Source organism: Euprymna scolopes, chromosome 1, assembly GCF_053919585.1.
Source record: "Euprymna scolopes isolate OS-2025 chromosome 1, ASM5391958v1, whole genome shotgun sequence".
Taxonomy (NCBI): domain Eukaryota; kingdom Metazoa; phylum Mollusca; class Cephalopoda; order Sepiida; family Sepiolidae; genus Euprymna; species Euprymna scolopes.
Window position 1 is genome coordinate 32,720,780 of NC_136482.1, and position 25,528 is coordinate 32,746,307.

Here is a 25,528-nt window from a genome sequence, read left to right on the forward strand (position 1 = left end):
TGAGGAGTGAAGGGAGGGGGAAGGGAAAAAGGGGACCAGCTCCCGAGAGGTGGGAAATGGGAGCTGGTTAATGGTCAGGCATGTAGGGTTGCCCCCACATCTGGTCTTTGCTAGTCATAGCTAGTCATAGCTAGTCATAGCTTACAGCATCTGCCGGAACAGATGGTATTTATTTGCTCCCCCACCGAGCAAATTAGGCACAAGGCCGATTTTTAATGTGAGGAGTGAAGGGAGGGGGAAGGGAAAAAGGGGACCAGCTCCCGAGAGGTGGGAAATGGGAGCTGGTTAATGGTCAGGCATGTGGGGTTGCCCCCACATCTGGTCTTTGCTAGTCATAGCTAGTCATAGCTTGCAGCATCTGCCGGAACAGATGGTATTTATTTGCTCCCCCACTGAGCAAATTAGGCACAAGGCCGTTTTTAATGTGAGGTAAAAACCAGCTCCCCTAAAAGTAGGCAAAAAGGGGGCACTCTGGTTACCAAAAATAATAATTGTCCCAGTATAGAGGGTTTCTCCTCCATTGACTGGTACAAATTATCTTAAGTGCAGCATCTGCCGGAACAGATGATGTTTATTTGCTCCCACACTGAGCAAATTAGGCACAAGGCCGTTTTTAATGTGAGGTAAAAACCAGCTCCCCTAAAAGTAGGCAAAAAGGGGGCACTCTGGTTACCAAAAATAATAATTGTCCCAGTATAGAGGGTTTCCCCTCCATTGACTGGTACAAATTATCTTAAGTTCAGCATCTGCCGGAACAGATGGTATTTATTTGCTCCCCCACTGAGCAAATTAGGCACATGGCCGTTTTTAATGTGAGGTAAAAACCAGCTCCCCTAAAAGTAGGCAAAAGGGGGCACTCTGGTTACCAAAAATAATAATTGTCCCAGTATAGAGGGTTTCCCCTCCATTGACTGGTACAAATTATCTTAAGTGCAGCATCTGCCGGAACAGATGGTATTTATTTGCTCCCCCACCGAGCAAATTAGGCACAAGGCCGATTTTTAATGTGAGGAGTGAAGGGAGGGGGAAGGGAAAAAAGGGGACCAGCTCCCGAGAGGTGGGAAATGGGAGCTGGTTAAAGGTCAGGCATGTGGGGTTGCCCTCACATCTGGTCTTTGCTAGTCATAGCTAGTCATAGCTTGCAGCATCTGCCGGAACAGATGGTATTTATTTGCTCCCCCACCGAGCAAATTAGGCACAAGGCCAATTTTTAATGTGAGGAGTGAAGGGAGGGGGAAGGGAAAAGGGGACCAGCTCCCGAGAGGTGGGAAATGGGAGCTGGTTAAAGGTCAGGCATGTGGGGTTGCCCCCACATCTGGTCTTTGCTAGTCATAGCTAGTCATAGCTTGCAGTATCTGCCGGAACAGATGGTATTTATTTGCTCCCCCACTGAGCAAATTAGGCACAAGGCCGTTTTTAATGTGAGGTAAAAACCAGCTCCCCTAAAAGTAGGCAAAAAGGGGGCACTCTGGTTACCAAAAATAATAATTGTCCCAGTATAGAGGGTTTCCCCTCCATTGACTGATACAAATTATCTCAAGTGCAGCATCTGCCGGAACAGATGGTGTTTATTTGCTCCCCCACTGAGCAAATTAGGCACAAGGCCGTTTTTAATGTGAGGTAAAAACCAGCTCCCCTAAAAGGGGTCACTCTGGTTACCAAAAATAATAATTGTCTCAGTATAGAGGGTTTTCCCTCCATTGACTGGTACAAATTATCTTAAGTGCAGTATCTGCCGGAACAGATGGTATTTATTTGCTCCCCCACTGAGCAAATTAGGCACAAGGCCGTTTTTAATGTGAGGTAAAAACCAGCTCCCCTAAAAGGGGTCACTCTGGTTACCAAAAATAATAATTGTCCCAGTATAGAGGGTTTCCCCTCCATTGACTGGCACAAACCATCTCAAGTGCAGCATCCGCCGGAACAGATACTACACTTTGATCTTGTCCCGAAGGCCAAGAAATCACGTTTCTGGGAATGACTGACACTATCGGCCCAGCTCCAGTCTATGCCACTCGATAGATTCTGAGCAACTGAGGATTGTTTTTGCATTGATAAAGTAGAAATTAGACTTTACAATCTAGTGAGAGATGAGCCCGTTTATCGTAGAAGAGACGTTATTAGTCTTTCTCTACTTTATCGTTATTTCCATGCCGGATTTCAGACTGAGTTGCAATACCTGGTCCGACCTTGTAAGAAATTCACAAGAACTCATTTTAATACCATATCTGAAAACAAACTTTCCATTTTTCTTGCATGCGCCTTGTGCAAGGCAGATTTTCCATGGACAAAGTTTATAACCAAGAATTTCCCATGAGTGAAACATATTACCTAGAGGATGCTGCCCTACAGACAATAGTATAACCTGCACCAAGTCGAATATTACCAAATATTTTTCCATTGTTTTCATTGAACTATAACGTTATGTTCATCACATTTGGTAAAATTTGACTCGACTTTTGTGCATAAAAAACTAAATTCCGCCACTTATTTAGTCATTCGGCTGCCAGGAATAATATGCTAATCTCAACTCTTATGTGGTCGACTCATCTCTTTAGTAGTAGTCCTTTCGGTTTTGCTATATTAAAAATTTAAAGGAATATATATATATATATATATATATATATATATATATATATACACATATATATGCATATATATTATTTTTTAAGGAATAAATATATTATTTTTTATAATAGACCAAAAAGTAGACCAAAAATTGAGAGAGGGGTTTGGTAATATATATATATATATATATATATATATATATATATATATATATATGTATAAGATAGATTGATAGACAAATACATGTGCGTGTACTGGAATATTTTCATTCTAAATGCTACTCAATTAGGCGTAACGTAAAAAAATATGCATAAACAGAATTGAGCGTAATTTTTGACATTAAAGATGAATAATGGATTAATGAAGGTACGTTTTGCAATTTTTTTATAAAACGATTGAATCTAAAAATAATCTTTATAAAAATTAATGCGTGAGTTTTTATTTTTTATTTTTTGTAAGGGTAATTTTTTTTTAACTAGATTTTTTTTTTGAAAAAATAGAAATTTTTCGATTTGCTTGATTTTGAGGGAGGCTTTTTCAATTTTCTACCAAAAATTAATTCCAAAAACAATTATATGAAAGTTTTCGTCATTTTCTGTTTCTAATGTTATCACCGAATTAAATTTGTAATATTTTGGGGTTTGTTTTGTTTATGAAATTATTAGGTGAAAGTACAGAATGGTCTCATAAAAATTAATTAAATTTGTTGTTATTTTATGTTTCAAATGTATTTGTAATGTTTATCCCCCCCACCTAGATCGCTAAACTTGAAAAAATGCTAAAGGTGACATGTCTCGTTGAACGCTTGGTGGTCAAAACGGGGGTGCTCATTTTACATTATATAGAAAAGTGATCCCTAACTCTAAAATGTTAATTTTTTTTCAAATTTTCATCTTTCATATTATTTATAAAGGCTATTTAAACGTATTGCCCCCCCCCAAGTAGATCTTCATTTTTTTAGGTGTAAAACGACGCTGATTAACGTCGTAAAAATGTACCTTTTTTAATCAGAAAGTTAAGTTTGTAATCGATGAGATTAACGTGAAAAAAGAAAAAAGTGTAAATTGTGGAATTTAGAGGAGGAAGTAGATGCTTTTTTTTAGTTGTTAAACGATGCTCGGTCACATCGTAAACATTTTACCGATTTTGTATAACAGTTTAAAGAATAATAAAAACAAACAAATGAAATCTTTTAAGTTTTTCGTAAGTGTTTTTTGTTTGAATATTTAAAAAAACAATAAAAGCCAAACATTTTTCTATCTACACGGAATTATTTTTTCAAGCTAGAAACTTATTGAGATTACCAAATAATTTTATATGGTGAAGAGTTTGTTGTTATGTTTCGAAGTTTCTAGGGGGAAATAACGCTAAAAAGTTTTTAAAAAGGTCGATGTTGCAAATAACAATAAATTAAATTAAATTAATAAATTAAATTAAATATATTATCAATATAAGTGTTGTTTAAAGTTTATTGAATAACAATTTTAAAAAGAACACTTAAAACCAATTGTCTTGGTAGAAACATTAACTAAGGTACCGCTATTTAGTAACATCGATTTTTCTTAATGTAATATGCAAATGAGGTGATCTCTTAATTCTATATTTTGCAAGAGTTATACTATAAATGAAAGACTAAAGTAAGGAACCTTTTGTATATATTAATCAAATTGTGAACAAACAAACAGACAAACAAACAAATAGCCAGGAATACGAATTTATGTATATATATATATCTATATCTATATCTATATATATATATATGTGTATATAGGTATTTATTTATTTATTATAGTAAAAAAAATAATTATATATATATATATATATATATATATATATATATATATATATAAATAAAGTAGTAACCTATAGTGATAAGTAGTAAGATTATACATCTAAACACAAGAATAAGTTTTAGGTGTCAAAACTTCATACTAGAATTATCTGCAAAGACCGGAGGCGTAACAGATAAAGTACTAAATAAAATTCAGTTCTAAGTGACATCCTCTGGATGTTGAAGGCCCACTCCTCATTGCGAGCAGTCCTAATACGAAATGCTTAAGACTCCTACCAGGACATGGCTGACTAATGATTAAATATATATATATATATATATATATATATTTATATATATATATATATATATATATATATATATATATATATATATATATATATATTACAGAAGTAAACGGAGACTCTTACTATCATTAATAGCGAAAGTTTATTTCAGCTGGCCAATCTGGAAGAGGTAATATTCCCTCTTTTCTTATTTAGTGAATTAAACAGTCACTTAATTAACAGTTTAAAGTGGAATCTGAGAATGATTACCCCCCCCCCCCAAATATGATTCTCTTAAACCGTTTTTACGTGTTATTGTGTAAAAAAAAAACAAAAAAACAAAACAAACAAACAAAAAAAAAAAGCAGGTACAACTTCCGTTCCAAGCTGTTACCGTTTTGTTGAGGGTGAGACAAGATTTAAAAGTGCTGACTTACTTCGGAATATGCTAGTCTGGAAAAATCAGGTGTGAGGTAATATTTGATACCGTCGAGGGCACCTGGGAGCGTAGCACCACGGATCATGAGGATGAAGAGCACACAGTAGGGGAACAGAGCTGTAAACCACACGACCTGAAAGACGAAGGGAGAAGCAATAAACAAATAAAACAGCGAATGTTACCCAACTTGATACATTTTAGAATTTGCGAGGAGAAAGAAAAGTGACCCGTTGGATCAGCTATTGGAATTGTTGTTTGAATCAAGCAAAATGTGAGTCTGCAAATTAAAAAAAAAAAACAACAAAACTTCCAAAATTTGTATTATGTCCTCTGTATCTCTACTTGCTCACCGTGTTTATCTCTACTCATGGGGTAGATAGTATTAATAATTGTGGTGATATTCCCTATTATTATTTTCTCTTTTATGTTTAGTTTTATTACCTTTCACTGTTAAGAAACACAGGGAGAGGAAGAAAGAAAAAGAAAGAGAACGGGAGAAAGAGAGAAAGAAAGAGAGAAGGAAAAGAGAGAATGAGAAAGAGAGGACGAAAAGGATGGACACAGGGAGAGAAAGATTATTTAAATCAGCATAAAATGCGCTTACAAAGTTAAATAAAAATATACAACAACAAAAAATCAGTCTTTTTGTTCGCGATCTCTCTCTTTTATATTTAGTTTTATTACCTTTGATTGTTAATAAATGCACATACATACACGTAGAGAGAGAGAGAGAGAGAGAGAGAGAGAGAGAGAGAGAGAGAGAGAGAGTAATAGACAGAAATTCAGTATAAACGGCTTACTTGGTAATTAAATTGCGAATTACTGTTAAGTAGAACAATTAAGATGAAAATTTTATCAGACTGAATAAAGGCCAAACCGAGGAATATTTTAGCATGTATTTCGTGCGATTAAAATTTATTGGAAAGAACTTTAGGAAAACAAACGTTGATCAAATAAGGTTTAGCATAAGAGATAAAAAAAATAGTAACGCAGAAAACACATTTAATCTCGATTGGATTTATATACTAGCAGTTATACCCGACAACTGTACATGCCGGTAGGACCCTCTTTTTCAGGTGGCTCCTCCATATCAAGAAATGGAAGGGCAAGGGGGGGGGGTCAAACGTTTTTACGTCGCCTCTAGAGTTGATAAGTGCGATTTGAATGTTTTCAGATGGAAAGAGAGGTGCGATAAATCTGCAAAGAAAAACAATATTTAAATAACAATTTTTAATCTTCTTAGCGTAGCCTCCGTAAATGTCTTCAAACAATTCTCAACTGGTGGGATCAGTTCTTTATTCATCGCAGTAGTGACATTGTTTGATATCCGGGTCTGATTCATTCGTCAAACAACTGACGATGCGTTATGAATGAACATTGGATCTCGGAAGAATCAAATGCAGTTGAGTGATAGTTGTGACTGCTGGCGTATTTGTAGAGAATCTGCATTTTAGAGAAATTAGTGTTTTTCGCTGTTTTATATATTTCTAGTTTATAACAAGTTTCTTTTTACCAATGCAATCTTCTCCGGTCAACTTATTCACAATGAAGTCCATCTTCGTGTTCAATAAAATTGTGTCATTTAATGGTACTTGAATGCAGACTTGGCGAAATACTCTCCAGCCCATGATGAGCTTTTCGAAAGATAGCGCATAAATTGTTTCAGACACGATTTCTCTTGAATCAGGTAATTCCTGTTAAACTTCATCGGAACGGAACATTATATGCATTACATTCGTGAATGTCTAATAGTAAGAATAAAATTCTTTAATAGTAAGAATCAGATTCTTTCGTCCATCCTTCGTTGAGAATTGAGACCAAAAATTTCAATTTTTCTGCTGATTTTATGTAGTGGCATAATATTTCTTGGAAGTCCAAAATCACCTTGGCTGCATTTTATTTTCAAAATAATGAGACAGAATGTTTCTTGGTTCTCCATCTGGCAAATTAAACTCCAGGCTTTGATCTTGACTGTTGAGTCGATTCCTTATGTGGTATACGACATCAACAATATCTTTATATATACAAGCTTCAACAATATCTTTATATATACAACAATATCTTTATATATACAACAATATCTTTATATAGACAACAATATCTTTATATAGAGATACAAGCTTCTCAGAACACTTGAAAGTATTTGACCATTTTGTTTGGCAATCTTTAAGAAGCTTCAATGACTGGTTTTCCTGCACTGTTTTAGAAGATAGGTACGTTTTGCACCATAAAATGCACTGATTTCGGCCAATAGTTTAACTGTTAGCTGCAAATTGTCAACAATTTTGAATATGTTTTACAATGAAAGATTTGTCTTGTGGTTATATCATAAACAGTGCATAAAATTCGGGTATACCTTTTGCATGTCGCATAAACACCATTTTCTGCTTCAGTCAAGTATCAAAGCTGATAGTAATCGATTTCTTTCTTCGAGGTTTACTTCTGCAATCAAGTTATCAATAGTTTGTACAAGGACCTTCCCAGTTATTCTATGGGAGCCAAGTGACTCAAGTATTTGAGTATGCGTCCGGCAATCTCAAAATGCTCTGTCTCATGACGCTATTTCCTGTGACATATTGAACAACAACAGCAATCTTTGAATTAGTTGCTACATCCGTTTTTTCATCAAATAATATTGAGAATGCGCCAGACTTGTCCTTTTTCAACACATTTTTTTTCTAAATCAATTAGCTCGTAATTGATATTAATTCATTTTATATTTGAGGCGAAACGTATTTTGAGTTTTCAAGCAAGTTACTTGCAAATTCGTATGTTTCCGACTCTAAAAAGTCAATCAAATCAAACAAATTTTCCCTTCACTCAGATTCGCCCGTTTCATCATGACTCCTCAGAGGCAAACCATTCTCCATCAGAAAAATGACACATTTGAAAATAGTCATAACTTTCTTGTTGCATTTTGCTGACATTCTTTTGTCTTGTTACCCCATAGTCTGGACGGATAATGAAAGATTTGAATACCTCACCGAATTCGCTTTCAGCCATCACGTGTACAAACAATGTATTATTTTCAACGTTACCAGTCAACTTGTTGGAAATACAGCAGAGTTCAAAAACAAGGGCAACGGGTGTGTAGCTCATTTCTCTTGTAAAAAGCCGTTCTCCTTAGCATCGTTGGGCAATCAATGCACCGCATCCAAGCATCCGAAACCACTTGTACTTTCTCAGTCTGGCAGCAGTAAAAAGTTCGCCTATCGATTTTTCTTGATTCAGTTAACCTCTATGAATGGACACAGAAATGATCAGCAATTTTGTTGTCTTTTGTCAGAGGGAAATATATTTCTTCAGAACAATTGCTGCACAGTTTTGTTTTCCCTACATCTACATAGTCAATTCTTGTAAAATTCACACTTTGGCACCGGTGTGCTTGCTTACCATCGTCTAGTTTTCTCATATTAACAAACTTGCTCATTTGATGGTTCGTTCAGGTTTAGATAATTGTCCTTATACCTACGGATTTATGCAATTGTTTGTATTTATGTAACTGTAACAATTTTTGATGCACTTAATTGAGCAGGAAGGCCGAATTTCCCTATTAACAGGAAAATTTTAAGGTGCTATTGTGAGTTCGCATGCAAAATTTTAACGTTGGATTCGTTTCGTGTCGTTTTGGGTTCGTATCGTGTCGTTTTGGGTTCGTTTCGTGTCGTTTTGGGTTCGTTTCGTTTTGTAGCAAACATTTTACAAAATATGTTTTGTTCGTTCCGTTTTAGTACATTTTTGTTTAGCTCGTTTTTTTGTTACAATTAGGGCAACCGCAAAAATGCAATAAGTGTTCATTAAACGTTCTTATAACGCGAAATTTAAATATTTTCATTGATTTATGAAAATTTTTATACCTATAGTTATGTAAACTTTGAAGCGTTATTGTGAAATGACAAGCAAAATCGATTTGCAAGTAAATAATTCCTCCATTAGCAGGTAAATTATTTACGACAAGGTAAATGCCTGCCTGACTATTTCTGCCTGCTCTACTGGCGCTTTAGATAAGGAAAAAAAAGTCGGTCGACTTCTCCGAATGGGGGAGTCTAAAAGGAACAGAAAGCACGGCTGGCTACGCCCTTGCTCCGCCGTCATCGGCTATTTACAATCACCATGCATCAATTACAGAACTCTACTTCTTCATCCTCCCTACTATCACTGAGGTTGCCACTAACTTTTTCACTGAAATCACCGCCATAACTTTTGGTTTGTTTAGTTGTTTTTGTCTTACGGCATATCAACCATTTTCAGGTTATTTAATGCCGAATCTAGTTATTTTGAGGAACGATTTTTAATGGGGTATATTTGTTTTTTTAAGTCGGATTCTATTTAACCCATAGTCGGGTCAGAGTGGATCTGGGAGCAATGGCAATTAAAGGGTGGCTGCATACTCCCCAAGGCCCGCAAGTTGGGGCCTCACCATCGGATATAGTTTTAGGTCATATCCAGGACCTCATAACTTCTGGAATTGCTGAAGTCAGATAATTGGTAACTTGTTAACACCATTGAGGAATGTTTATGAAATTTGGAGGCGAGGATGAAGAGCACACAGCAGGGGAACGGAGTCGTAAACCACACTGTTTCTCTCACCATCTCTCTTTCTACTCTTTTTCGTTCTGTATTTCTTTCTGTCTTTCGCTCTCGCTCTGTCATTGTATTTATGTGGATTATTCGGACTACTGTTGTCATCTTGAGCGTTATTCTCATAACGTTTCGGCTGATGTAACCTCCGAATTTTTCATGTGTATCTTTCTGATCTCAGAAATCTTTGCGAACATGTGGTGTAGCGGATAAAGTACTAAGTAACTACAGTTATAAGTGGCACTCTTTTGGGGATTGGAAGTTCATTCTGCAATGCAGGCGATACGAAGAATATTATTGTGAATTATTCGAAATTCCGTAAAGACTCTAGAGTTCGTCAGAAATATTCCCGAGTTCGACAAGACCTGAAGAAGATCGAATGTTATATCAATCGAAACCTTGTGAGATAAACACTCAAGATGGGAACAGTAGTTTGACTGATACAAATAATACAAATCACATTGAGAAAGTTCAGATAATGAGGCTAAATGAAAGATTGTAGCTGCCTAAAACCTAAGCTTCACGCGCTATCAAGACCGTGATAATAAATAAATCATTCTTCATAGACCTGTGCTATCCAACATATTTCTCCATTAAATAGAGCAGTTTACTTATGCTACAGGACTATGCATTCTTAGGAAAACACTCTAACAATTTCCAAACCAATGTTGGTTCCAAGCACCAAGAATAACACTACCTTGAAAAATGAAGTTGCAAAAAAAATTAAAAGAACTTTGTAACACCATTGAGGAAATTCAAATGACAAGACTGGGGAAAGATTTTAAAATCCAATCTCCAAGAGTTATCAAGGCAGTTATAAAACGAACACATATCGCCCTCTAAAATATTTGTGCCATCAAACCCATGTCTCACGGAGCTGAACCAGATGACGTATGCTATAGGATTCTACACTGTAAGGGAATCACTCCTTCAGTTTCAAAAGGAATTGAAATCCAAAGTCCAATAAAACAGCACCTTAGAAACTGAATTGGCAAAAATACATTAACCTATGCAGAAAATGTTATCGGATCAAACAATTCCTTGATACAGAGGAAATCAGTTCAAAGGAATCGAAAGACAAGATGTCAGAAGTCGCCAAAAGAATAAACGCAGGATCGTAAAAACAAAGCGAAAATAGAGAGTAAACTGTTCTAAACAAATAAGAAAATATTCTTCAGAAATCGTTTTAGTGAAACAATTACTTTAAAAGAAAGCTAGCAATTTAGTCCTCGATAATTTTACCTGTTCATATTTGACTTTTAATTGGAATATTCTAGTGTTCACGTTAATTAAAAATAAATAAAAAAATGAAGAGATCGATGACAACAAGCTTGAAATGCCAAAGCCAGTTGAGGCATCCTTTTGAATAATCCAAATTCTACCCAATCTACACCATTTAAGATGACTAAATTACCATCTTATATTCATCAACCCTAATTCGAGAGTATTATTCGGGCATTGATAAGTGGCGACTCCCTTGTAAAAAGCAAACACCTGGAATGATGAAGAGAAAGCCGTAACGATTGCTAAATCGTAGAAATATGGCATGCATAAAGTATAAAGTTTCTGTCTAAAACTACTCATAAGAGAGGAGAGGATGAGGGAAGAAGATAGAGAAAGAGAGAGATATAGAGAGAGAGAGCGAGAGAGATAAAAAGAGAGCCAGACAGCGAGAGGCTTGAGGTGGAACAGTATCGAAGAAAGAAAAAAAAAAGAAAAAAAAACAGAGAGAAGAGATTGAGCAAGGAGAGCGAGGATAAGAAATAGACTGGGAGAAAGAAGCTAGGTTAGGAATGAGATAGATAAACAGATTGATAGATAGAGAAAAAGAGGGAGAGATATAAACGTGGAAGAAAGAATGAAAGAGAGAGAGAGAGAGAGTAAAAAATAGGACAACGCGCCGAAATAACGATTTAAGATCGATTGATTGCTTTAAAGAAAGCAAACCAGCCGGTATTAACACTGATCATTCCCAATTCAATCCCAGCCATCTAATCCATCTCAACTAAAATAACATTTCTTTTTCTTTCGCTCGAAAATCATTGCTACGAGAAAAGTGCAATGTCACGTCGTCTGCCTAATAGCAGAATCTCATTTCCGGTCGTCGTCAGGTGACTTCCGAGTTATTTTTCAAGGGAGATAATACAGCAATTACTGATCGGGCCCGTCCGGATGCGATAATGACCGTTTAGTGGCGAGGTCGCACCGTGTTGAGTGAAATACGCCGGAGATATTACGGCGAACTGGTCTGAGGATATCTGACAAGAGGAATTGTTCTTTCTCTCGGCACAAGGAGACGATTCTGCCTTTTCTGTTTGCACACGGCACCGTCAAATCTCTAAGAAAAGTTGATCCTCGTTTAAAGACTCTTGTTTCGTTTTTCTTAACAACATCTAAAAATAATATAAAAACTAGCCGGTGTGCGTATAAAAGAAAAGAAGCACTATGATAAAAGAAGGGAGGGGGGTAGAAAAGGTGTAGCCGTGAAGATCTGCGTAGAAGAATGCGAGAGAGAGAGAGGAAGAAAGAGAGAGAGAGATGGGAGAAGATACAGGAAGAAAGAGAGAGAGAGAGAGAGAGAGAGAGAGAGAGAGAGAGAGAGAGAGAGAGAGAGAGAGAGAGAGAGATGGGAATCATACGATAAAAAGAAGGGTAAAATATGAAGGAATACACAAAGAAAAGAATAATGTTGAAGCAAAATACAATAATATATAAAAGATGGAAAGGGGCACGAGAGAAAAGAGAGAAAAGGAGAGGCAAAAAGAAGAGGGAGATAGAGATAAGGGAAAAGAAAGAGAAAAAGTAAGGTGGAATATGAAGAAATAAGTGAAGGGAATAAGAGAATGAATGATGTGCTAAAATCTAAATAAAAGCCAAGTTCATCCAAGGATGAAATACTGCTACCACATATGGGTAGGAGCTGCTAAAAACAGCCTATCCTGCCTTGACATAGTACAAAATAGACTTTGTGGCTTAGTGGGGGATGCCCTTTTCTCTTCCCTGCAACCTCTCTCTTACAGAAGAGACGTCGCGAGCCTGTCTTTGTTTTATTGTTATTTCCATGGCAGGTGCTCGTCTGAACTCCAATCTCTGCCCCCCCTCGCCAATCTTTCACGAAAAACACCCGTCTAGCTGAATCCACTGTCAAAAATTTTCCCCACTCTTTATTTGTGCCTAAATCAAAACGTAGATTCCATGAACAAAGCTTCTTTCTTAGAACTGCACTCCTGTGGAACTCTGTTCCGTCTGCCTTCTTCCCACCTGACTACAACCTGGATGTTTTCAAGTCCAACATAAACAAATTCCTAATGAACCGCCCCCTTAAGTAAACATTTCATTAAATCTCCACACTAACGTACTGTACTTGCAATAACCCTTATCCTTGAGTGGCTTTCGGGCCTTGATAAGTGGTGACCACCGTGTAAAAAACGCACACAAAAAAACACAAAACAAAATAAAAAGGGACGAAGAAAGACCAGAGAAGAGAAAGGAGGTAAAAAGGAAAGTGGAAAATGAGGACGTGCGCGAGAGAGATAAAACGAGAAAGAGATGTGTAAGGTGCGATAAAAACGAAGACGAAACGTTAATGAATACGTAAAATAAAGAAAAATGATGAAGAGGAAGTTAATATGATTAAAAAAAACGGAGAGTATTACAAGATCACTTGATAAAAAAGAGAAATCCGGGAGATATAAAAAATCGTAAGATCATGACGGGATAAAGACAGACATCTTAAAAAAGAGGAAGGATATCCACATCTGTTAGTTAGCTACTGTGATAAAATCACGTAGTCTCCTGATCGATAACGAACGCTTACCCAACGTTGTGTGCAGTTGATTTTTTTCCTTCATCTTTTCTTCTGGCCATGTCGTCGTCTCTTATAATGCCGGCTGCCGATGAGTGCGCAGTTGCTCACAAGTATATAAAAATAAAATAAAACAGAGCACCAAGACACATTCTGCAAATATCAGCTGCACTGTGTGCACGCGGGTGTGTGTGACACTATCGACCCTCTGAACAGTAAGGTTCAAATTTCCGTCCATTGTCAGGGCCGTGTTCATCAGTCAATAGATCAGTTCATTTCTCTATATCGACTTCCTGAAGATCTCTTGATCCTGTCCAAACCCCGACTTCAGTTCAGCTGTATCAAACTCACAATTATCGTCAATTGTAACTGCCAATCGTCGCAAACCCAAGACTGTCCGCAAATTGGTCGTAACTGTCGTAAAACTAATTGTCACTCCTCAAAGTGCCAGCAAACTAATATTAAATATATTTCAGGTTCTTTTGTTCCCATTACTGTCACACCTTGACAAGCAATCCATGTCAGCTTCCATGTATAGAGTACTGTTGTTATTTGGAGAGTTTTCATAATGTGTAGAAACGTATCTGTAATTTGATTGGCTTCACCCTTTCTTTTACTTTGTGACATCTCTCTCATAGACATGATGTTGCTAGTCTGAGTCTTTTCTATAAATAACATGATGGTATGTGTTCTTCAAAATTGGCTCATCTATTCCTCGGTTCCTTTGTTCCAGCTCTTTTACTTATTAGTCTAGTGGTCCCTATCAATGTGCTGCTTTCATATATTGTAATACAACTTCCTATTCCAGCAGCTATTTTCCAAGAATTGCGGATTCGTAAAACTCTCTCCCTGTTTACTGTTTTTCTACTACCTATAGCCTTGGTCTTTTCAATGCTAAGGCAATACGCATCTCCTGTCTTTTCAATAATCATGCTTCGTCTCTGTTAGCTCCTTACACCAAGTAAATCCACACGTTGTCTGTTTCTTCCTTAGAATATTCCATCCGCTGAACAATACTACGGAGTTGGTTCCTAACTGACTGCAATATGATTCTCTTCAAGTTTAATGTTTAAAAATACCTTGTTAAGTCGTCCTTTGTGATCATCAACTTATGTTCATTCTAATAAATGTTTTTAATGCTTTCATTGTGTTGTTCACCATCCAACTGACAATCTCTTTAACCTTTAACATTGATAAGTGCTGACTCATTAGTATTTTTTCAAGTTAAAAGGAAGGGGTGACGAAGAAAGAAGGCCAGTGATATGATAGCGAGAGAGAGAGAGAGAGAGAGAGAGTGGGGAGAAAGCAAGATGATATATAGGTAATGGGAAATGAAAGAAGAGAGAGATAGATAGAAAGAGAGCCAGACAGAGAGAGGGTTGAGCTAGTAAAAAGGGAAAGCATCGAAGAAAGACAAAAAAAAGAAAAACAGAGAGAAGAGGTTGAGCAACGAGGGCGAGGATAAGAAATAGAGTGGGATGAAGTTAAGAGGAAGGGGTGACGAAGAAAGAAGGCCAGTGATATGGTAGAGAGAGAGAGAGATAGAGAGAGAGAGAGAGAGAGGGGGGAGAAAGCAAGAGAATATATAGGTAATGGGAACTGAAAGAATAGGAATTTTTAGCTTCCTATTCTTTCATTTTCGCATTACATATATATCTCCGAGGGAGGGGAGTAAAAACTGGATAGTTAAATAAGATTAGAAAAAAGGAGGAGGAAGAGAAAGAGGTTTTTAACCATATTTTATTGACTTATTTTAAAAACAAATTCATTACTAAAACAGATTGGTTTTCTCACCATGCTTAATAGGCACACTATCTTTACCTATTGTTATAGGGGGGCATATCTTTCAATTTTATGCTAATTTATTTGGAAGCGAGCAAAACTTCAGCTAAGAAATTTATCATTTTTTCTAACCATGCGGAGCCGTAGAAATACCTGATCTTAAAAGCGCATGGTTAGTGTGATGGGCCGTAGATTCTATCAGGTCATCCATCTATGGTATAAAACATGTGCTACTGATCCCATATATCATTTCGCCGAAACACTGGGGAGGGAGATCTTCTCAGTCCTGATCGACTACTTTTCTAGAACTTGTGATTCGAACAAATTATCCGGTTTGCAAACCTAAATTGTTTAAAGAGTAGGTCGGTTCTGTTTATCGCTCAACTTCCACATTCCTTCTTTGTCTATTAGTCAGAGACAGAGGTACAATATCAGAGACTCACATAGGCACCATGTGTTTAGTTTTGTTTCCGTAATAGGACAATAAACACTGTCCCTCTCCATTCCCAAATTCTTTCTCTCTCCCAAACTAGGCAAATTGTATATGCTTGCAAGCCACTTATGTTAGCTCGATTAGTTTGGGCCGCTTTTGTCTGAGAGGTTGAGAGTACTGGTTAAGAATAGAGTGCCGCCTCCCCTACACTTCGGTATACCAGCTAATAAAAATGGAGCATCCGTGCCGCCCTCAACTATAGAAATCATGTGATTTTTGAGTTGAAAAATAATTATCGTAATGTATTGCCCAATAACATATAACATATAAGATATTCATAGCAAGAACTCATATTTCTATCACAATTGAAAACAATTCTTCTTTCTTCCCTCAGCATGCCTAACATTAAACGAAAATTCGATAGAGAAAGTTTCTTTTCTAGAAGTTAAACGTGAAACACATTGTACGAAATAAGAAGGAAAGGAAAAGAAGGAAAGGAAAGTTAATAAAACATATAAATAAAAAAGGAGGATGAGAAAAGAAGAAGAAGGTGAGGAAAAGGATATGCAATGAATAAATAAAGCGAAATAAAAAAGGGGAAGAAGAAATGTGGATAAAATAGTAAAATAAAAAGGATGATGAAAAGAAAAAAAAGATTTGCAACAAAGAAAGCAAAAACGAAAAGAATTGACAAAGAAAAAAGAGAAGAACAAGAACAATATGAGAAAGAAACAAAAATAAATATAAATAAAAAGAAGAAGAAATAAAGACGAATATGAAGCGACAAAAAGAAGAAGAAGAAAAAAAAGAAGAAGAAAGAAGAAGAAAAGTTGGAGGAGGTGGATGAAGAAGAAAAAGAAGTCGAAAGAAGAAGAAAAAGAAGGAAAAAAAAGAAAAAAAGAAGGAAGACGACGAAGGAGAATAAAAAGAAGAAGAAAAAGCAGAAGAAAGAAGAAAAAGCAGAAGAAAGAAGAAGAAAGACGAATAATAAGAAAAAGAAGCAGAAGAAGAAAAAGGAGAAAAAGAAGAAAGACGTAGAAGGATAAAGAAGAAGAAGAAAAGGACAAAGAAGAAGAAAAAGAAGAAGATGAAGAAGAAGAAGAAAGACGAAGAAGAAGAAGGAGAAGAACGTGAAGGAAACAATAGAATAAAAAGAAGAATAAAAAGTGCAAAAAGAAAAAAAGGAGAGGGATACGAAGAAGAAACGGAAAGCGAAAAACGAGTAAGAACGAAAGAAGAGAACATGAAAAAAAAATTAGCGATACACAAAAGATGAACAACAAATAAATGCATCAATTGAAACAATTTCTAAAGAAAATGAATTAAAGATTCCATGAATAACTAAAACAAAAAAGAAGAAAAAACAGAGAAAGCTAATACATTGAATGCTAAATCGATCGAATGAAGCAAAAAAAAAAAAAAAAAAAAAGAAAGAAAGAGAAGAAAATAAAGGGGGGAAAAATCTCTAAAACAACAACAAAATAAATAAAAAATAGAAATAAAATAAAGGGGAACATAGAGGAGATTAAATAAAGTCGAGTGTCTTTTTTTCCGTTTCGTTTCGGACTATTAACTCGTTTCAGCTTTTTTTTCTCTCTAACCGTCGCGTTGGTCATTTACTTCGCTATCATATACTGATTACTTCATGTGTGTACATTCCACTTTTTGCCTTAACCCATGACGCTATAAACTAAGCGAAGCGAACTATGGCCGCAGCTCAAAGGACAATTTGGAAGAATGAGAAAAAATAGTTGGAGAAAAAAAATAAAAATAAATAAATGAAGTTAATAGAAACGGAGAGTGCCATCATATTGTGATGGCTTCTCGAAGTTGAATTCAGGTTCAAATGATACTTTTTTTCTGTCCGCACATGTCCAAATGTGCATTAAGTCGGTTCGAATCATTATCGCTTAGCAAAAGCGTAATGAGAAAATAGTTCACTTTTGTGTTAGGTTCAAAAGTGAATCTGGATGTGATACTCCATTTTATAACTGTATAAGAGGCGGACATATTGCGCGGTTCGAGAGGGAGCTGAAAAGGGGAAATGTGTATATATATATATATATATATATATATATATATATATATATATATATATATATATATATATATAAGGTACTACTTTATGGATGATAGGATATTAAAAAAGAATGATGATGAAGAGAAGGATGAAAGAGAAGAAAAAGCTAAAAAAAGGCGACGATAACAAAGAAGATAACGAGAAAGAAGAAAAAGAAAGAAAAAATGAAGAAGCAGCAGCAAAAATCGAAGAAGAGAAGGAAGAAGAAAAATGATAATGGTAGAAATCGCCCTAAATTCTCGACCCAAAACTGAAGATCCACTGCTCAAAACAACGAGGTATTACAAAAAGGCTGACTGGGAAGCCATCAGAGATCTCATCAGAAATGCCCCATGGGGAAATATCTTTTCTCTTCCAGCTGAACAATGCGCAATTTAGACCACTGAATGGTTCAAAACTGCAATTGAAGCACATTTTCCTATACGGAAATTCTATAGCAAGCTCCTCTCTCCCCAATGGTTTACTTCTACTTGCGCAGCTGCCATTGCTCAAAGGCAGCATGCGCACCGCAGATTCAACCGATATAACTCCAGTTCAAACAGACGGAAGTATATAGAAGCTAGAAGGAATTATGAGAGAGAAATAGCGACAGCTAAGAGAGAATACACTGAAACCACCAGAAAACGCATCGAAGCACAGAAATTACGAACCCATGACTTTTGGAAACTCTACAACGGTGTAGTAAATAATGGGCAGTCAAGGATTTCCCCCACTATCAAACAATCATGAGGCTGTTTGCACGGCAATCGAGAAGGCAAACCTACTTGCCAGTCGGTTTGCCTCTAACTCGACATTAGGCCCGGCACAGCACTCCCTCCCTGATTTTCCTTTGCGGACAGACGCCACACTAGATGATTTGAAAATCACCCCTTCTCAGGCACATGGTATCATAAAAACCTAGACACCTGAAAAGCATGTGAACTCTCATCTCGGCTGTGCCCTTAAAAATATGCTCCGCTGAGGTTGCTCCAGTTCTCTACAAACTTTACAACAAATGCCTTAATGAATCTTGCTTTCCTGACTGCTGGAAAACCGTTTCAAGAATTCTGGCGAAAGAACTGACCAAGTAAATTATCGCCGCATTAGCCTTCTCGCGCTTTTCGCCAAAATATTTGAGTCTTTAATCAAGCGCTAGTCCATCACCTTACAGCTGCTAAACTCCTGACCGACAATCAACATGGATTAAGGCAAGCCCGTTCAGCAGCAGATATCCTAACTGCAATCTCTGAACGTATATATCATTCACTGGACAAAAGAGGAGAGGGTAGAGCGGTAGCCCACGATATATCTAAGGCTTTTGACAGGGTACAGTATGATGGTTTTCTAAGTAAACTTAGACCATATGGTATCACTCGAAGAATACATAATGTAATTAAATCCTTCTTAAGTAAGTGAAAAATCCAAGTTTTCCTCGACGGTCGTACATCTAAACAGTATGATATAAATGTGGGAGTACCTCAGGGTTCTATCCTTAGACCTTTATCATTCTTAATATTCATAAATAACCTCCCTGATAAAATTGTCTCTGAGATGGTTATTTTTGCTGATGGCAATAGTCTCTATAGCAGGCACGAGGGGAAAACAAATGAATACATATCTAAGGAAATGGAAGAAACACTAGAAGATGACCTCCAATCTGTAGTGGAGTGGGCAAAAAATGGGTGGTCACATTCAATGCTGACTAAGCTTGTTTTCTTCAATAAATACAATAAACTTCTCCATCACTAATAACAATGTCCAAGAACATATTACCCGAGAGTGTTTCCTTTAAGCTCCTCGGCCTAACGTTTATAGGGGATATAAACTGGAATAGGCACACTGAGAGCATTGTCAAGGCTGCTGCGAAGAAGGTGGGCTCTCTCTACCGTGCTAGAAAACTACTTACGCCTGAAAGTATCCTGTACCTCTATAAGGCCACCATTCGTCCATGTATGGAGTACTGTTGTCACATTTGGGCTGGTGTATCTGCTACTTGTCCCTTACTTCTTAACAGGCTTCAAAAGAGAGTCGCCAACCTGATAGGTCCTGAACTGTTATCTAGGCTTCAGCCTCTGTCCCATCAACGAAATGTTGCATCCCTCTGCCTGTTCTACAAGTACTTTAATGGTGGATGCTCTGACGAACTACAAGCACTTGTACCCCCTCGACGTGAACACCGCCGACAAACACGACAAGCAGCTAAATCCTGCCCCTTCACAGTAGATATCCCTAGGTGTAAGAGAGCCTTCTACTCCAGTAGTTTCTTCCCCAGAACGGATAAACTTTGGAAATCGCCTTCGGGATTCTGCTTTCCCAACTGTACTGCAGAAGTTCAAGTGTAATGTGAACAGACATCTTGCCACTCATCTCCCTTCATAATACCCCTGTAACTTGTGTCCCCGATAGTAGCCCCCTACTTCAAAGTGGCACTGTGCCTTGTTTGGGGTGTAAATTGAATAATAATAATAATAATAATAATAATAATAATAATAATAATAAAAACGAAAACGACAAAAATAAGTATCCTAATTGGTGATTACCTTTTCTCTTCACTGCAACCTATTTCTGGCAGAAAAGACGTAGTGAGTCTGTCTGTTTTATCGTTATTTTCATAGCAAGTGCTCGTCTGAGTTCCATTCTATGATCCCCCCTCGTCAAACATTCACGAGAAAAACTCATCTAGCTGAAAACACTATTAATAATTCCTCCTACTATTTGATTGGGCTTAAGCCTAAACATAGATTCCATGAACAAAGTTTTTTTCTTAGAACTGCACACCTGTGGAACTGACTACAATATGGATGTCTTCAAGTCCAACGTAAACAAGTTCTTGATGAGTCTTAAGTAATCCAATTTACCAAATTTACACTTCTGACAATTACTATACCCTACACTCTTTAACCCTTATAATCGAGTGGCCTCTGGGCCTTGATAAGTGGTGATTCCCTTGAAAATAAAAGAAGTAAACTAGCTAGCAACTCGAAACTCCCTTTTCATTAGCTGCAACGTCGAGGTGTTTGGAAGAGTTCCACCACATTCCCAGGATACTCTCTTGGCCTTCCGGCTAAGATTAAATTGTAGTATGTGTTCTTTAGATGCTGCACTTGATTTTCTTGTTCTCTCTCAGTGAAGAAGAACTCCTTCACGACTGAGAAAATTTTTTATTTTTCTTTCTTTTCTCCACGTTAAAAAACGACCCAGGTGTCTAACTCTGTCCTGTGGGGAGGCATTGTAAATAGGTAATCTACTTGCTCTCTCTTAGAATATAATGTGGAACATTTTGCAAATGGGTATGAATTTTCATTTTAAAGTCTTTGGTATGACTCGACCAAGGATTGAAACCCTATTTCACGGCCTATAAGCGAATACTCTTACCATTATCCAAAATGGGCAGATTTCAGATGAACTAAAAGTCGGAAAAGAAAGACAAGGAAAAGAAGAAACAGTAGATGAAAACACAGAAAGATTAAAAAAAAAGAGCAATAAACGAAGAAAATTATCCGAGTGCACCCTTTTTAAGGTGAGGGTAAGTTTTATGTATGTGTGGGCGTATCTTCATTTTCACCAATTTTTAAGCTACGAGACGACTACGAGCTGAATAAATGAATTATTCTTTTAAGAAGGTGTTGCAGAAGTAATTGAATAATTGCAATAAGAAAGATTGTTTGATGATTTTCAATGCAGTAAATGGAAGTAACTTCGCTTCATGAAGGAAAATAAAAACACATGCACACAAAGCGCAAGGATGATCTTAAGTAACCAACATTTTAATAAGCGAATGGCTCTAAAGAACTATACGCTTACGTAGGGTCATTTTCGCAAAGTTTCTAAGATTAACAAAGTTATGTATCCAGACTACCCAGTGGTGCCCATTTTCCTTAATGTCATAAGATCGTGCTTATTTAGTTTAACGGTTAATCCAGTTTTACAGTAGATGCACGTGCCACAGGTGAAAACCCTGATATTTGCTTACCTTTCCGGAAGTGGAAATTCCTTTCCACATACTAAAATAGCAAATGACGTAGACGCCCATTAGACAAAGAACCATTTCCCACTTAAGACGTCCCACTGAGAAGATGCCGTCCGCCTCGTGCAATTCCAGCATTTTACGCCTGAAAAGAAAAAAAAACAACAGAAAAAACAATAGATAAAACCAAGAAAATAAGTCAGCCGTGTGATTGCATGCCTTATAAAATAAGGATACACCAAAGACTTATGTGGCCCATAATTCTCTGCATTGTATTAATTATTCCCGAAGTTATGTCATAGAGACATTGATAACCAAAAAAAAATATTTAACTCATTCGGCTGAACTTTTTTTGTACTGTGATTACTGTTATAAAAGCACCAGATAAATAGATATAGTTTTGAAAAAATCGAAGTTAACTGAACTTTTCAATTTTAAAAGCAAATATCAAAGTGATACAAAATGCGAGATGTCATTGGCTATAATAAGGCCCAAGAAGTTAGTCTCTAAAATGAATAGTATCGTCCGTAGTTGAATAAGGACATAAATAGATGGTAATATTCAATGCTACTAAAAAAGTAATGCTTATTTCCAACGATCGATTGGCATGACTAATAACTAAGGCTATGACAACAGCATATTCTTTTCATTGTTTTGACTCTCGAGTATATATCTGACACAGTTAGACACAATTAATCAACCGAGAACCACATCATTCTATATAAAAGCATATAAGATATCAACGGATACATACTAGAGACTCAAAACAATGAAAAGAATATGCTGTTGTCCTAGCCATTCTAATAACATTCTAGTCGAGAATCCAAGATTAAAACTCAACGCCCTAACATTTACATGTAACATGAATTAGAACAATTCCTACGGAATAATGGAAGGTACTATGAAAAAAAAAAGCTGCAAAAAAGTGGGCTCCCTCTATCGTAATAGAAAGCATTTCACACACGCCAATATCCTACAAAGCCATAATCCGTCCATGTATGAAATATTGTTATCACATTTGAGCTGGTGAACAAACTACTAGCCTCTCCCGCTTAGACAGGGTCCATCCCCCAAAAAGTATATAATGTAATAGGTCATACACTGTCTGCCAAGCCCCAACCTCTTTCCCATAGCTGAAATGTTGCTTTCTTTGACTCAATCTATAAGTACTTCAATGGAATGTACTCGGACGAATTTGCTGGTCTGGTGCTCCATCGATGTAAACACATTCAACCAACCCGACAGTCAACTAATCCAATCCCTTCATTGGGGAGATTTCCAGATACCGAAAAGGGCGACTTTCTGCTCTAATAGCTCCTTTCATTTAACAGTTAGCCTAAGGAATTGGATCAGAACTCAGTCGAGCAACTTCCGGAATCCGCTTCATGTTTTCCGTTTCCCTGACTATACCAAAATGCAGAAATTGAAATGTATGTGAACAAAAATTTCGCTGCACAAATTCTCACTTAAGTCTATAAATCTTTTCCCAAATTCATTATAGATCCTTACGTCTCAGTGGCAATGCGCATCATTTCGGGTAAATAAAAGTAAATAAATAAAATTATCGCGTAAAGTTTTAATTTCACCGTTTCTGCAATCAGGATTGGCATATATATCTCCAAATTAATTATGACCAAGTGACAAATAATGCAGTGATATAGACACTAAGCTGTTAGCAACAATGCAACTGTCACAGGCCATAAAGTACAACTGTAAGCATGTAAATGTTATAAATTGTAAATTTAAAGTGATACGGTACACTTCTTGGTGTAAATAAGACTTTGTTTTTCTCAAGGGTAGCTCATCCTAGGTTTATTATGTGAGTGCTTACATTGATAAATGACGCATTATTCATTGTTATGATTTGCTTAGCATGGAAGCACGTGTGCCGTTAACGTTTGATCCTAGGACGGAGCAAGTATATCGCTATATGATCTCCCAAAACACATACTTAAATCATTCGTTGACATCTATGCTGATGAGACGACCATCTATGGCAACATATCTAAGGCCGTAAATGACAAAGTTCTCTGATTCTCTCCTCTGATCTTGAGCGCACGGTACAGTGGGGGAAGAGGTGGCTGGTTACTTTTAATGCATCCAAAACCAAGCTCTTATATTTACATCATCAACGTTCTGATCCCCATCTGGCATCAATTGAAATGGATGGCTCTCGTCTAGAGGAGGCTCCATGTTTTGATAAGCTTCTGGGATTGACCTTTACTCTTGACCTGAAATGGAACATGTACATCAAGCCTGTTGCCAAAGTCGCTGGGAAATTGGTAAGATCCTTCTACCGCTCCAGAAGATATCTCACTGCTGATGCAATTCTCTACTTATATAAAAGCCAAGTACGCCAAAGGATGGGGTACTGCTGCCACATCTGGGCAGGAGCTGCTAAAAACAGCCTATTCTGCCTTGACAGAATACAAAATAGACTTCGTGGCTTAGTGGGGGATGCCCTTTTCTCTTCCCTGCAACCTCTCTCCCACAGAAGAGACGTTGCGAGCCTGCCTTTGTTTTATTGTTACTTCCATGGCAAGTACTCGTCTGAGCTCCAATCTCCGGTCCCCCCTCGCCAATCTTTCACGATAAACACCCGTCTAGCTGAAACCATTGTCAAAATATTTTCCCCACTCTTTAACTGTGCCAAAACCAAAACGTAAAAAAAGCCTCTTTCCTAGAAGTACATACCAGTAGAACTCTCTTCCGTCTGCCTGTTTCCCACCTGACTACAACTTGGATGTCTTCAAGTCCAACATAAACAAATTCCTGATGAATCGCCCCCTTAAGTAAGACACTTTATGAAATCTCCAATACTAACGATTACTACGATACTATCCCATTGATTACTGTACATGCAATAACCCTTATCCCCGAGTGGCTTCCGGGCCTTGATAAATGATGAATTCCATGTAAAGAAAATCGCTACTGTTCCACCTTTATTTTTAACAACAAAACAAAGTGTTTTTAGTGCAAGGTAAAAAGTTGCATACAAGGGCCGTTATGTAAGCTTTTTTGCTTCATATATAACACTTATCTTTTTTTTTTTAGTTTGAGGAAGTAGAGAACGGGGATAACTTGCATATAATGAAAGGGAGATAATTCATTCATATTCTGATCCCAGAGTAATTAAGGGGCAACTCCACACTTTCCATAGACAATAAATCGCCGGATGTCATACAGAAAATAATAGTTGGGGGGGTTGAACGAGTGCAATCGTAAAATAAAACCAACGTTCCATTCATTAGTTTATAGCATTGTTAATATAGCTGCTTTTTGAACATGATTTGCATTTGTAAACGTGGGGGAGGGGGCTTGAAATACGGACTTGGACAAACACACATGTAAATCTAATAAAGACTGAATATGTACTAAATCACTTCTTACTAATTAGATACTGTTTGGTTGCAACCACCTTTATCACGCAATTCATTCTCCACCTTTTTCCCAAACTAGTTTCCTCCTGTTTTCAAAACACACAAACACACACACACACACACACACACACACACACACACACACACACACACACACACACACACACACACACACATGCAAACTATTATTATGTTGTTAATTAAATTAAATATATAAGAAGAGAAAGTCGACACAGCAGGCGGATTATACGATGCTGCTGGCTCGACTTTAGCGTTGTAAACATCTTTAGATGCAAGCAACTTTAAATAGATGAAAACGTTCGAATCCATTCGAAGGAGATCGCGTAAAAACAATGTTTACACAAAGAAGAACTATTTTTTCTAATTTCCTGCCCGCCATAAATGCGCAATTAACTGACGATTTATTCTGCAACCTTCCACGGCATTCGGCGGCGT

The 25,528-nt window shown here is 37.0% G+C and overlaps 1 protein-coding gene across 21 annotated transcripts in view; it reads right to left on the reverse strand.

Annotated features, from left to right (window-relative positions):
• The window catches only part of LOC145291288 (sodium-dependent dopamine transporter-like), a 458,811-nt gene that overhangs the window by 70,754 nt on the left and 362,529 nt on the right, over positions 1-25,528 (reverse strand). For all 21 annotated transcript variants that reach the window (XM_080138406.1, XM_080138214.1, XM_080137880.1 and 18 more), the window contains 2 exons: positions 21,699-21,837; positions 5,064-5,198 (listed from right to left, as the gene is read on the reverse strand). In XM_080138406.1, the coding sequence (XP_079994532.1) occupies positions 5,064-5,198; positions 21,699-21,837 (274 nt within the window). The remainder of the gene's footprint in view (positions 1-5,063; positions 5,199-21,698; positions 21,838-25,528) is intronic.